This window comes from Haliotis cracherodii, unplaced genomic scaffold (genome assembly GCF_022045235.1).
Source record: "Haliotis cracherodii isolate W230 unplaced genomic scaffold, xgHalCrac1.p SCAF_30, whole genome shotgun sequence".
Classification (NCBI taxonomy): Eukaryota; Metazoa; Mollusca; class Gastropoda; order Lepetellida; family Haliotidae; genus Haliotis; species Haliotis cracherodii.
The window spans coordinates 1,070,895-1,086,064 of NW_027266287.1; the positions used below are offsets into that span (position 1 = coordinate 1,070,895).

The 15,170-nt window shown below is 41.0% G+C and overlaps 1 protein-coding gene across 1 annotated transcript; it reads left to right on the forward strand.

Annotated features, from left to right (window-relative positions):
- Window positions 1-6,338: 6,338 nt before the first annotated feature.
- On the forward strand, window positions 6,339-14,327 carry LOC139476941 (uncharacterized). The gene is made up of 7 exons (XM_071259500.1): window positions 6,339-6,384; window positions 7,960-9,131; window positions 10,043-10,133; window positions 11,344-12,519; window positions 12,801-12,851; window positions 13,673-13,754; window positions 14,050-14,327. Exons 1-7 carry the CDS (start codon window positions 6,339-6,341, stop codon window positions 14,246-14,248), a joined length of 2,817 nt encoding a protein of 938 aa, XP_071115601.1. The 3' UTR covers window positions 14,249-14,327.
- Window positions 14,328-15,170: the final 843 nt, after the last annotated feature.

Here is a 15,170-nt window from a genome sequence, read left to right on the forward strand (position 1 = left end):
ATTCCAGACATGGAATACAAAGCCCATTTCTGGTGTAATATTCCTGGAATATTGTTAAAAGCGGCGTTAAACCATACTCACTCACTATTATGACCATATATGATGAACTTGGTAATGAGTGGCCACATCGTCTACATCGTCTCAGGAGCGTCCCTCAGGCGTAACGTTGAAGCCAAATACCAGTTTGAAAATACTTCAAACTAATTTACTCACTAACTCTCATTCAAAAAGTATACAAAATATCTAATGCAGCAGCACTTGAAGAGCGATTCAAGATCGGTTTTCGTATTGAACATGAGTTTCCCTGCTTGGGTTTAGATTAGAGTTTGTTACAATAGAATGTAAACGTTATGATGAACATGATTGATATTCTACACATATTCTAGTGCTATATTAGTTTTGTTTAAAATGGTTTTTTTGTTTTCTTCCATGTTGAGTGTTCAGATGGTGTTTTAGATACAAAGGGACTTAAGTGTATTTTGTTTATGTGCTAAATGGTATTTACACTGATAAACACGGGTGTACTAGTTCAAGGCACGTGTCTTAATGGTGCGAAAAGTTATAGTTGTCACATCCGGTGTGTAATGGACACTGTGGAAACACATCACTTTCACCCTCTTGCCCCACGTCAGTACCAGTGAGAGATTGAATGAATGGCTAACAACGTTAACAACCACCCACGTCGTTGGAATATATCAGATGAGCAACAGGAGTGAGTGAGTGAGTGAGTGAGTGAGTGAGTGAGTGAGTGTTGCCAGTTGTGGAATGGTACTACACACATAAAGAAACATACCATTTTCATATCATTAAATCTGTCAAATGAACACGTCTATTTTGAAATCAACGTCTATACTGCAAACAGGATTAGTGCAAAACAAAGTTGCTTGTCATTTTAATGTTTATCTTAAAAGGGGGCACGGGTGGCCCAGTCGTCTAAGGCGCCGCAATTCGCAATGCAGAGTTGCGTCCCTTGGGCACGCCAGAAACCTATGATCGTGGGTTCGAATCTCGGTTCGCCTTAATTATGTGTCTAGGTTCGCAGCATCATACCCGTGTTCGTCAGTAAACGTCTAAGACCTGCATCACTTCAGGCTTTCCTCCCAAATCAAACTGACACGCGGTGATATAACTGAATACTGTTAAAAGTGGCGTTAAACCAAACTCACTCACTCACTCATCGAACCATAATTCTATCTCTTTGCAGACGCCAACAAGATAACCATATTCGGTTGGTGCATCTAAGGAATCGATGCCAAACTGCCACATTAACAGCTCGGTCATACCCTCGGTTGAGACCAAGGAGAGGAAGAACGTACCCAAGCAGAAAAGGGAGGACAACAACCGCCCCCCACGTCCAGCGATACCCCCGTTTTCTTTGTAGTTAGCTAGCAATTACCCCAAGTAAATGACACAAATTTAAAATCGTAGGACCTATGTATGCGGCTTTTGCGTTTTTTGTAGGTAACGCAGATGACGAACACGTATGTCTTGTCCTGATAAAAAACAGTGAGAGTATTAAAATTTTCACTCTTTCATTTTAAGTGAATGGATGAAAACTGAGTGGTTAAAGCATTCTTAACAATGACTCTTGACAGCTTCCCAGACTAAGACTTTACACATCCACAACGGCGGTCCATAGATTAGATCCAGGACCTGTCGATAAAGGGAAATAACCATGACTAGGCCTACCTCTAGAATACAGTACCACAAACTTTTCAAACACGTGAGCATACCCTATGACGTAATTTGTAGTATTTGTAGTGTTTTGTCGCCAGTCACACCGGTGAAACAATGCCCTGTGACGTCAGGGGTCATTGAGTGTGCATAAGCTCCTCCCAGTGAGCTATCATCTCTACACGTAATGTCATTAAATACGCCCTGTGGTGTTGAGAGTTTTGAATATTTGTTTACTGATTATAGCCTGCGGCGGCGCAATTTAGAGCAAGCGCTAGTTTTTCTCGTAATTCAAGTAGATAAATGGTTATTAATGGGAACTAATATACATATATTATTTTTTCGGTTCATTAATTTTCATTATTATGCGCAAGAATGCAGTTTATAAGGGATATTATATTGGCGCTGAACACATCCAAATGTCGCCAGTGTTAGGGTAGGTTACCCCGAACTCTATCCTTAGCCCTTGGATCCCCTTTACGATCAACCACCCCTTTACGATCATTAGGGTTAGGTACTCGTTTAGTGGCTATTATAGATTATATAACTGTTCCTAATATTCTTCACACAAAAACGTCGAGTAAAAAGGATGAAAAGGTTTTGAGTAGAATATTTTGACAACTGGAAACTGTTCTGGAACATTCACACAAGCCACTTTCCCCGGCTACATTTTTTCAATACTGATTCAAAAGCGAACTCACCGTTGTGTCGTCACTAGTCATGCTTATTCCTCCCTCGTTCCTTACTATTATCAACATCATCCTTACAGTGTTCCCTACTACACTTTTCTGTCACAAAAATCACCCGACGAATTATTAAATACCATATCATTCGTGCGTACTCGCGAGTTAGACGTCTGACGTCTGACACCTGGAGCCGTTTTCAGTTCGCGGCATATTGGCTCATTCCTCTCCACTCGGTATCTTGTACATTACGGAATGGGACGAGTGTGCCAAATGGCATCGGGACCATTCGTAAGTGTCCGTAGACTAATGTCACGAGACACCATGCCTACCCGTAACCTTCGTAAGCGTCCGTCACCTATTCGACCCTTTTCGTTCATGTCCGTAACGTCATAGGCATGACCAGGTAAATGTGCAATAAGTTTAACAGTGTGGACGTAGCTCAGTCGGTTAGCTGTCAGGCTAACAATCCGAAGGTCGCGGGTTCGCGTTCGAAGGATTCTAAAAAAAAACTGGTTGCTTGTCTTGAGACATGTGACCTACGGCCGAGATCGTCCTCACGAGAAATTGTGGTACTGTATTCTAAAGGTGCTCTCATGACTGCCTTAATGTGTGTGGCTAGGTCTATTCGGAGACCATTTTGTGATGTGTGCCAATCAGGACCAATGAATAACCTGATAAGATTTTGGTGCAAGTATACCATTATTATCTTCCCCTCGTTTCGTTTCGGTAACTGCATGGCTTGAAATTTCAAATACACCAACATGTCGACATACATGCTATAAAATTAACCTTGTCCTTATACTTCCCCGCCTCCATGGCGGGGAAGAATTGAACATTAATTTACACACATTATTAAAATGTTCTGCTGTTCTCCTTTGTACACAACGATATTATGGCATGCTTAACAATGACTTTCGTCAGCTTCCCGAACAAAGCATTTACACATCCCCAATGGCGGTCGACAGATGCAGCACCTGTCGGTGAAGGGAGATAACCACGGCAGTCATTGTGTGTGGCTTGGTAAATATGGAGATCATTTTGTGATATATGCCAATCAGGGCCTATGAATAACCTGATACGATAAGGGTGCACGGGAACCATTATTATCATACCCTTAAGGGTGAAGCGGTGTAATCGAGTGGATGAAGCGGCTGATTCACAGCCTGATTCACAATATAGGAAGTTAATTCAGTGTGTTCACCCCGACTGTTGAAATGCTCAACCGTTCATTGCGTTTACTGAGAATTGCAACACCAGTAGTTAGACGACAGGGCTACCAGTCATAATAAGTTATGAATAGATGTACATGTATGCGATGAGTCACGATGAACGGTCAATCAACAATAGCTCGACATTCATAATCAAGATTGTTGGGCTATATAGAACACCATATCTGCAGTTATCATAACAGCTTGTGTACGTTGAAAACCGATCATTGGGTTATTTTAAACCAGGAAGCAATAGGCTAAGGCAGTAAATTTGAGTCGGTATGAATTCTCACTTTCTTCCTCGCTGCTTCTGACAGTGTCGACGATAGATTTCAAACCACCTACCCGTGCTTGGCTTCACAGAACATTGTAACGGAGGGGAACTGTCGAATATTTCAGTCGTGTGTTCGGATGTGTTGCAAGGACGATTGACAAAATGTTTCCTTTGGCGCTGCTCCTTCTGGCAATGCAAAGTGTCCGTGGTAAGAACGGGTCTGCAGCTCAGTTGAAAAATAGAACTTGTTTCTGTAAAATTTGAAACGAAACTGAAACTTTGAAGACAACTGAAATTAAAAATTGTGTTTCCCTTTAATTCAAATGATGACACACAACATCAAAGTGCACCTGGTCCATGTAATGTATCATCAAATTTGTGCATAATTGTCTGCGATTTTTACTTATGTGTTTTCGAAATATCGTCAAAAATTGATGCCTCAGGAACTTGAAACCTAGCAAGTTATGTTTGTCGTTTGTGTCGACTCAGTGAATCAGGTTGTCACACTCGCTGACATGGTTGATAGCGTGTTGACGCCCCTCGACGGCGTGAATTGTCGCTCGCAGTATCAAACACTGGTTTGTCTGGTCTTATAAATAAATTAATGGCCCTGGACCATACAACCATTAACTGAATGCTCGAGCAATGATCAACTCCTTCGGGCAACATGAAATATAATCGTCAACATCACAAAGTCGGACCACTCAATAATTTTAAATGAATCTTATGACAAGCATTCAGTACTGGTTATACAGCTTGAATATTGATAAGTGCAGCGTTTAACAGCAAACAAACACAAAATGACGTGAGCCTTATCCTTGTCACAAAATGTAGACAGAATTAAATGTTTACAATATTATACAACTGTCAATATAGTCATGTACGTGTGCGCTATTTATGTACATACACTCCCTTATCTGTCATGCCTTCCATGGTGGCCTTTCAAGTTGTTAATACAAGTCGTGACTTGGCCATGTAAAATTATGAGAGAGACCAGTCAGATATACTTATTAAATATTTCCCATGTCGTATTTTGATTCGCCTTAGTTTCAAACCTAATGTATCATATCAGTCTCTATTTCTTCCCGGGGCGGTGGGGCAGCCTTGTGGTTGTAGCGTTCGCTAGTAGTCATGCTCATGTTCATTTGATCTTACTTCGTTTTATCCTTTTTTGGTTGTTTGAGCACCTTTGTCTGTACAGGATGGTAGGAATATACGCAGATTTGTAGTCTTGTTTTAACATCAAAAGGTGAATAGTTCTTGGCAGTCATGAATGAGTGAGTACGTGAGTATGGTTTTACGCCGCTTCTAGCAATATTCCACAATATCACGGCGTGGGACACCTGGAAACGGGCTCCACACATTGTACCCATGAGGTGAATCAAACCCGGGTTTTCGACGTGACGGGCCAACGATTTAACCACTAGGCTGCCCCACCGTCTATTCCGGGATAATGTACAACACCACATATACAGAATTACGATCAACTTCTCCTTGTCAAACATTACGGCCAGGAATTCTTCTTCCTTTTGAAACCACCACATAAACCCAACGTCAGGTGATCACAGACCACGTGATCATGTTGAATAGTGGCCCAGCATTTTCCCTTAGAGAAACGTTTCTATCGGCAACCTGTGTATGGAGCTCTTTATTTAAGTGCCACGCGACAAAACTCGATGTCCACATGTACTCACATGTCTTGTGCTCATGATGGTCAGCGTTTTTTCCAAATCCCTCAACCGTCAAATGGGTTTTTCTTAATCTTGCTCACTTATCATAATAATTACTTAGGTTGTAGTGTTTGGCCATACATGTACTTGATCGCAAAATGTGTGTTTCAACTGAACACACAGCTCAAGATACTCTTCACAGTTTCCTTGCCACATCTTAAAAAAACCGACAAAACCTAACCCTTATCACATAGAGAATGTGTGGATGTGCCATTTTAGGCAGTATTTCAGCCGTGTCAGTTTGATGGTAGGGTATGGCTCTACCAATTGTAGAAACCCGGATTCAAAACCACGATCATATCTTTCTGACAATTATAAGGGACGTTACTCTCCGTGTCCAATCGCGACGCTTTAGACGACTTGCCTACTGGTGGTAGGGTGTCAACCCCTCGTCATGAAAAGTTATAAATAGATGTATGCGACGACACACGCTGAACAGGCAATCCAGATGTCAACAATCACTCGACATTTTCTATTGACATAATCAATATGGCTGGGTTGTACAATACACTGACACCTATTCTGCTGTTTTCTTAAAAACGTGTTTACTTTAACGGCGGTCCTTTGGGTTGTTTAAACAAGGAGGGAAGTGATATACAAATGCCCATGTTTGGGCATGAGTCGGTATGAACTCTCAATTTGTTCCTCGTTACTTACAGTATCGACAGTATTTTTCAAACCACATACCTGCGCTTGGCTTCACACAGCATTGTAACTGTTGAGAGCTGTCGAATTTCGTCCCTGTGTTGCAAGGATGATTGACAAGATGTTTTCTTTGGCGCTGCTCCTTCTGGCAATGCATTGTGTCAGTGGTAAGTACGGGCCAGTAGCTCATTTGAAACATGGAACTTGTTTTTACTGTTGACGAAATGATGAATTACAACTAATATTCAAGAAAGTTGTTCAAGATTTAAACTTGTTTGTTTTCGAAATATCGTCAAAAATTGCTGAAAGTGAGAGTCGAATATAATGCCTCAGGAATTTGAAGCCACTAGTAATCACTTCAGTACCTGGTTAGATTTGACCCGAGCAAGCTGTGTATATGTCGAGTCAGCTGGTCACACTCGCCGAGTTGGTTGGTAGCGTATCGACCTATCACCGACTGCGTGGATCGTAGGTCACAGTATCAGCCACTCGTCTGTCTTGGCATATAATTAGGATCATGGACCTGGACCATACAACCATAGCTAAACGCACGAGCAATGATCAACTCAATCGAGTATCGATGAAACACAATCGTCCACATCACAAAGTCTGACCTCAAAATCGGTTTAATCGACTTTTACAAGCATGGATTACTGGTTACACAACTTGAATATTGTTGACAGCAGCGTTAAACAGCAAACAAACTAAAAATATCTTCAAAGCCAAGTGTCATTTTGGGGTCCTTTACAACCTTAAATAGCTTGTTTCAGCGATTAAGTAAACAACTTACAGCAAGGACAGATACACAATTATTCGACACTATGAATAGCATTTATACGTGAGCCGTATCCTTGTCCCAAAATGTATAGAGATTTAAACGTTTACAATATTATCTTAAAGGAAATAAACCAAAAGAAACAAAGCACTTTGGATCTTCTGAAAAGAAAGCAGGCGAGGCAATATCTAGTTGGACATGTTCCAGCTAAAACGTGTTTGTTATGCAAATTTTATGGCGGGTGCGACCGGTAGGACAGGTCATGCGTGCCCTTTTCGCGTAAACCTGATGTCATCACTGGTTTTTGCCTTTCAAGAGCCCGGTGAAATCTGTTACGGCAGATAATCGAGACTCGTTATTCCCTGGCGTTGACGTTATGTAACTAAAGATCAGTTGGGAGGATCGCGACTCTGTAATGTAGATACACTCCCTCATCTGTCATGTCGTCCTTTTAATACACGTCGTGACTTGGTCATGTAATAATATTATATAGTTATTAGACATTTCCGAAGTCGTATTTTGATTTTTCCTTCCCTCTCTGTCTAATCTGATCACACATCCTTGTATTTTGCTTCCTTGTGTCCAAAATAATATTGGTTTTGTCAGTGAGTTAATGTTGTTTACCACTGCAGTCAGCATACATTGTTCATAAATATCACAGCGGGCTGTACCTAATCGAATCTGGACCAGGCAAACCCATGCTGGATATTACGAGCAGCGCCACACGCCCTCGGGGCACGATGGATTACCATCAACCAAGTCACTGATCCGTACCTCTTGTAGATTCCCAAGCTGGGACCAATTCTATCCCGGAGACACATCCGGTTATTTATTACAAGTGTGTTGGTTACACATGTTTTATTTTATCCGACTTACGTTTTATCCTTTATTGGTTGTTTGAGCACCTCCTTCTGTACATGATGGTTGGAATATATGCGGCTTTGTAATCATGTTTTAACTTCAACAGGTGAAGACTTCTTGGCAGTTATGGCATACAAGACGAGAAACTGCTATGTTTATGTATATGCTGGAGAGACTGGAGGTCTGATACAGGTACAGTATCCTCACTTCGCATATGGAACATCAGCACATTGTGGATCATTCGGTATTGGATCAGTGTATATTGATAAAAAAATGAAGATTGAAAGTGCTATTGAACCAAAGGTCATTATAATAAGTGCCAGCGATGACGATATGGTAATAGTACTATATGGTGAAAGTAGGTTCTCTCCCCTACCAATATCTGCACTGGGAACCAAGTACATAGTGCCATCTGATAGTGAGTATAACGGGAAGTATCAGAAACTACTTGTGGTGGCAACACACAACCAAAGCACCGATGTCGAGATCAGTTGGAGAATTGTACAAGGGTATGTAAACGTCAACGGTCAGAACTACAGAGGCGGCGATAGTGTTTCCATTGGCCTTGGTCCCTATCAAACACTGACGATACTCACCCAGTATGATATCAATGGAACTGTGATCAGTGCGAAGGAAAGCATAGCCGTCTATGCTGGGATTATTTACAACAACACATATACAGCATATGATCAACTACTTCCTGTCAAACATTACGGCCAGGAATTTGTTGTTGTTGTTGAAACTCCTGTAAGATATAGCCAACTTCAGGTGACCACAGAGCAACGTGACACGCAGATTAAGTTCAATAGTGGAGCAGCAATTTCCCTTGGTGAGAAACGTTTCTATCAGCAAACACTGTATAGGAGTCTTCATGTAAGTGCCACGCGACCGGTTATGGTGACACTATTTAGACGAGATGGTGTGAAAAGTGTCTTTGCTACTATTCCACCTGTGCAATCGTATGTCAATCACACCCGCGGATATGTGCCACGTCCGGGGTCTTCTTATGGTTTCAAGATTTGTACCCGGAAGACAGACTCAGTGGTGATTCAGAATAAGAATCAATACCGCATTTCAGTAAACTGGGAAGAAATATCAGGCAGTGGATACAAAGTAGGAACTATAACATCATCAGTTACCGGATTATATACCTCCATTTCCTCTGACTACCCTTTTACTGTCCTTGAGTATTATACTGGAACAAATCTTTATCACTGTTACCACTACAACTTCTCACCAGAGGAAGCAGCAACAAATCCTTTCCGAGGGGTGGGGGAGGTAGGGTGGGGGGGGGGTGGGGGGGGGGGGGGGGGGTACACTGACCTTTTCACGAACTCCTGGTGTCATCACTATTTGGTAGTCATTCATTGATACATGTTTATGATACACTCGGAATCGTACAATGGACTCTTTTAGCTGATGTTATTGATGAAATTGGTTTGTCCCTTTTATTTCATTATAAATAATAATTTATACTTAATGCGACAACGCCCTTCCCATACTCATACACGAACCCCATACTCATACACGAACAGGATCATGTGGTACAAGTCAAAATAGTGAATTGCATCGGACATCAATTTTGGAATTAAAACGTCTTGTTTGGAAATGTCTTTCACATTTGTACCATAAAACGTCTTGAAAGCCTGAATGAGGCCTTGAATGTTGTGACCCTATTCAGACAACTTTCAAGCAAGCGTCGTATGATGCTTTTTGAAACCTTTGAGGAAAGAGCATGCTCAGTTGTATCTCAAAAGTTGTGAAATGTAGACGCGAAATGCACCTCAAGCTGATGGAATGTCGCTCTTCTTAAAGGTAAAGTTGACTTTTAGGAACTTGTTCCACTTGTCATAGTCTTGTGGATAGTGTTTTTGTCACTCTGAACCTTTATGCATCGATCTAAATATACTGAACCGCAAAAGAAACGTCACTTATTTGTCCAAACACTGTTAACATACTTTGAGACATATTAAAAAGATTAAACTTCGCGAAATGGATCATCAAGGTTGAAATCAAAGTGTCAAATGTTCTTAAAGTGAAACACAACACTAGTCTCTAAGAAAATGGCATCACAAGTCAGTATCTCGTGTGTCCGCAATGTGCATTGATGATTGCCGTGCAACGTCGATACATGGAATGGATGAGGGGGTTGATGAAGGCCATAGGCGTCTTTGAGTTTTGTCCAAAAGGTGCTCAATGGGATTTACATCGGGACTGAGGGCAGGCCTCTGCATAGTTCTGATGCCATTCTGCTGGATGAAGTCTCTTGTTGCCCTCCCAGTGTGGGCCCGGGCGTTATCATGCTGAAACTCGTGGTTGCGGCGACGTGCCAAATGAGGTATAGCATGTGGTCTCAAGACTTGATCAATGGACCGAGCTGCTGTGACACCATTGCCTCTCCCTGGACTGATGTTCTGGAAGACCACAGGGGCAACCCTCTATGCAAGACCAATTCCACCCCACACCCCACACCATGATGCTCGGACCACCCCATGAGTCCCTCTCAACAACACAACAACGATCTCGCGGCGTTGCCAGATTCTCTCTCTCTCTCTCTCTCTCTCTCTCTCTCTCTCTCTCTCTCTCTCTCTCTCTCTCTCTCTCTCTCTCTCTCTCTCTCTCTCTCCTCGGTGTGGCCTGTGACAGTGGAGGTGTCTGCTCGTCAATCGTCGACGAACGTTGTCCGCACTAATGTGTATGTTGGTTCGAATCCCGGTTCGCCCTGATTATGTTTCTAGGTTTGTCAGCACCATAACCGTGCTCGTGGGTTTCACCGAAGTGGTAAACGTCTAAGACCTGCATCACTTCAGGCTTTCCTCCCACATTAAGTTGACCTGCCGCAATATAACTGGAATACTGTGAAAAGCGGCATTAAATCCAACTCACTCACTCATCTTACGTGGACTTGAAATGCATTGGCTACATGCCGGGCGGTTTGTCCAACTTGCAATCGTCCAAGGGCTTGGTGTCCTTGATTTCTTGTCAATCTTGGCATGTGGTAGCAATTCCATAACGGAATTTGCACGGAGCTCACGTGAATCAGGTTACTATGGCCGTTGCCGTGATGCCTTTTAGCGATCGTTTTTATTGTCATCTGCTTTGTCTCTTTGTCATCAAATTTCACTTTTCCGGACAAGGTAATGATAATTTTTGCAAACTTTAACAAAAATTATCCAGATATTTAAATGACAACTTTTTATGCAGTGTAACTTGGGGTGACGTTTCATTTGCGTTACACTATATGAGACAGTTTCACTGATTTCTGCAATCTTCAGCAAATCAAATATGTCGTGTGATGTTTTCAATGAAACACTTTAATCCTAATAACAAGTGTGCACTTTTGTATGTAACATGTTGTGATGGTTGGATGCGAGTCAAAGAAAGATAGTACCAAGGGTACTATAAAAAAACAAATGCATATGAAACGCTATTCTACCACAGTTTACATTAGAAGTGATAATTGACTACACTTCCTGTTTTTCTTGAGTAGGACATACATATCTGATGGCTCTGACAAGATTTCTATACAACCCTGAGATACGTGCATCAGCTGGAGAGGAAGGAGGACAATGGCAGGTACACGATCCGTACAGAGGGAAGATCTGGTCTCGACAAGTCAAGCCATTCAACACTGACTATTTCTACCCCCAATATTCTATAAACACAACAAATGGTATTCAAAATAAAACTATCCTTGTCCATGTAGAAAGTAGTGATATTCAGATCAGTGGACACGGCGGCTACACTCGTTTCTCTCCGCTCCCAATCTCCGCTTTAGGAACAAAATACGTCATGTCCTCTTGCCATCCTTCTGGTGGCTACATGTCTTTAATGGTGATTGCCACACACAGCAAGAAGACGAATGTGGACATCACATTTAGACTGGATGGTGATGTAACCTATGACAACAAAACGTACACCCATGGAGACACGCTCAGCCTCACTCTAATGGAGTACCAAACTTTCACAATCAACAGTTCATCTGATCTCACTGGAACAGTGGTAGCTGCCGAAGAGACTATCGCCGTCTACACTGCGACATATAAAGCCTCTTCTTACATTAGTCTGATTGCCTATGAACAACTTCTCCCAAACAGCCACCATGGACAAGAATATGTTGTAGCAATTCGTGATAACAGTCCGGAACAGTATCACAGTTCTCTGCCATACCAGCTCCAGGTCGTCACCGACCACAGTGACACTCAGATCAGGTTCAATGGCGGCTCTACAGTATCTGTTGGTGATACCCGGGTGTACAAAAAGCGATATGGACCCCGTAAGCATCTCTACTTCAATACCACACATCCAGTTATGACAACACTGTGTATTGTTGCAGGACCAAGCGGGTTCTTCAAGCAAGGTTTGTTCACTGTCTTACCACCCGTTACATACCACACAAAGCAAAGTACACTAATCAATGGTGGTACTTTACAAATATTGACAGATAAAGGAAGTAACAACGTGCACGTTGAACGTCGCTACAGATCTACAGTGGTCAATATTCACGTGGACTGGACACCAATCCCAAGGACGAGATATAAAGTAGGAACATGCACCGCTAATTACTTAACGTTCATCCGCTCAAATACCCCCTTCAGTGTCCTGGGATACAGTTATGATAACATCGACAATGGAGGCTTCAGTTTTAAATCTCCAGATCATACACGTAAGTAAGCCATGTTGAGCCATGCATGTATATTTACATAGCTGTGTACATGTATACCCGAATGTGTTTGTACATACTAGATATTCCTTTTGGGTACCATGAAGGATGGAAGGTTTACTACAATGAATAATCAAAGATTGATAACACATCTGGCACTTGTCTTCTTTTTATGTTTCATCCCAGATTCGATGATGTTTTATTCGGACGAGGAATAAGAAACATTTTGTCTTCATTTGTATTCGCAGTCATTGGCAGTCATTAATATTTCCTCATGTTTTCAGGGACGACGTCGACGATTAGTGGTCAAACTCCATACCAAAGTCTGCTAGTCAGTGAGTGACTTGTATAAGTATTTCTTCTGTGAATGTACAAGTATTATATTTAACTATAAAAACGCAACTTGAGCGTAAGACCCATTTGTTTTAATTTACACTTTTCGAATTGAGCAGGTGCTTGTGCACAATGTTCAGCCAAGGTGAATCCTTCAGGAACATGTTGATGCGAGTTATAGTCGTGGGAAAGGGTTACCACTTTGGTACCTGATGCATGCCTGCAAACGTGGAGCAATCGACATGCAAATAACCAACATGAACTGAATACTTTCCAAATTCAACTATTGGCCTGTCTCCTCTCCACTTCGATAAGCTGTTGCCTTTTTCAGTCAAGTGCTATATGCACCTACAAAGTTATGGATCGTTGTGTTTCTATAATGTCCATGGAGTTGTGTGTTTGACTTATTGTGCCACACACTGACAATCACACGGACCCTTTTTTACTTGTGCTATTTGAGCAATACAAAATTAGTATTGCGTTTTTCATGCCTCCAACTTTCTGCAAATAAGACAACCATTATCCATTCTATGATACAGTGAGTGATTTTGGCTTAATGCACAGTATTGCAGTGTCATCGAGGACTTGATGCGCGAGGAAAATCCCACAAATGTTTTGGTGAAACCACCATCTTCAAATATACCTGACATCAATGAAATGGAAAGTAAAAATATTTAATCATATTTTTCGATACATTTAGTTTACATTTGTTATTGTCCTTTCTTCAAAAAGTTTAAATGGTATTTCAAGAGACTTTTGGTGACGGATAACTAATAAGTTTCCTAAGTTTAGTTTGTGATATTGATTTGTTATTTGCTTCCAGACGCTGCGATGATTGTGGGAGTGTGTTGTGGGGTGATCATTGTGTCCCTGCTGGTCGGTTTCATTGGACATGTTCTCTATGTGTAAGTATTACATTCTCCTATGGTTGTCTGTGTGGTAGGTGGTATGGGAGTGAGACACAAAGTAGGCAGACTGAAACAAATCGCGTTCGGAGACGTCTTGGAAAGGAACCCACAACAAACCTTGGTAGAGCCTTATACAACTACGAAGCCGTTTCCCTTTTGCATGATCAACCACGTACAATAAAACCATAACAGCATGATCAGCATTGTTTTCTTATTAAGTATATATTGAAAATAATACGAAAGTGAAAATGGTTATTAGCTGCCATTTTGAAGGACATCCTCTTTTCTTCAGACGCAGAAAGATGAAATCATTCGAAGATATTCAGAGACCGCGTCAGACCCCTCCATCAACACCCGCAGATAGTTCTCTGAATGCTCCCATTTCCCGAATCAGTAACACATACATGGAGCTAGAAAGAAAAGATAGCCAAGAAGAGTTCTACGACAATCCTCTTGATATCAGCGACCGTGCAGACAACAGGCAAAACTAGAATAAGTTCAGTTTTCAATATCTGTTCAGCTAACTGGACTAAAACTCATGTGAGCGTATATGTATGACCTGGAGCGTTGACGTGCGATTTTTGTTAACATTATATTGTCGACATCTCCTCAGAAACTGGAAGATTTATTAAGTTGAAACCTACGAAAGCCTATAATGCCACTTTGCAAGCATTAGTTTATTTTTTTAACTAAATTTCTCGTTATCAAAATTATTTTCTCGAAATTTCGAGTTCTGTCTCTTTACTTCGAATATTTTCTCGTAATTTTAATTCGTTTAATTTCTCGTTATTTCGATTATTTTCTCGTTGCCTCGAGTGTTTTTCTCATTGATTAAATTATCATTTCGTCCTTACAAATTTTCAATTATTATTTCAAGCTTATTGCAAACACTCGAAATTTTTATTTTATTCTCGTTATTTCAATTGTTTCCTCGAAGTTATGAGTTATTTCTCGTTATTTCAAGTTTACTTCAAAAAATCAAAATTTCGACAAAATAATCGAAATAACGCTAAAATAATCGAAGAAACGGGAATAACTCGAAATTTTGAGTTTTTGTAATAATAGAAACAAGAAGTTGAAACCTTCGAAAGCCTAATGGTGCCACGTTAGTTGCATTAAAAAAAGATTAAGTCGAAATATCTCGTAAGTTCATTCTTGTTACTTAAGTTATTTTTTCGTTTTTTCAAAACTCAAAATTTCTATTGATTTCTTGTTGTGACGATTATGTTGTTGTTATTTTGATTATTTTCTCGTTGCTTCGAGGGTTTTTTCTTGTTACATCGATTATTTTCTCGTTGCTTTGAAGGTTTTTTCTCGTTACTTCGATTATTTTCTCGTAGTTTATATCATTTTCTTGTTATTTAAAGACTGATTTGCAAGGGCTAGCTTTGACAAACATGTTGATTGATGGTT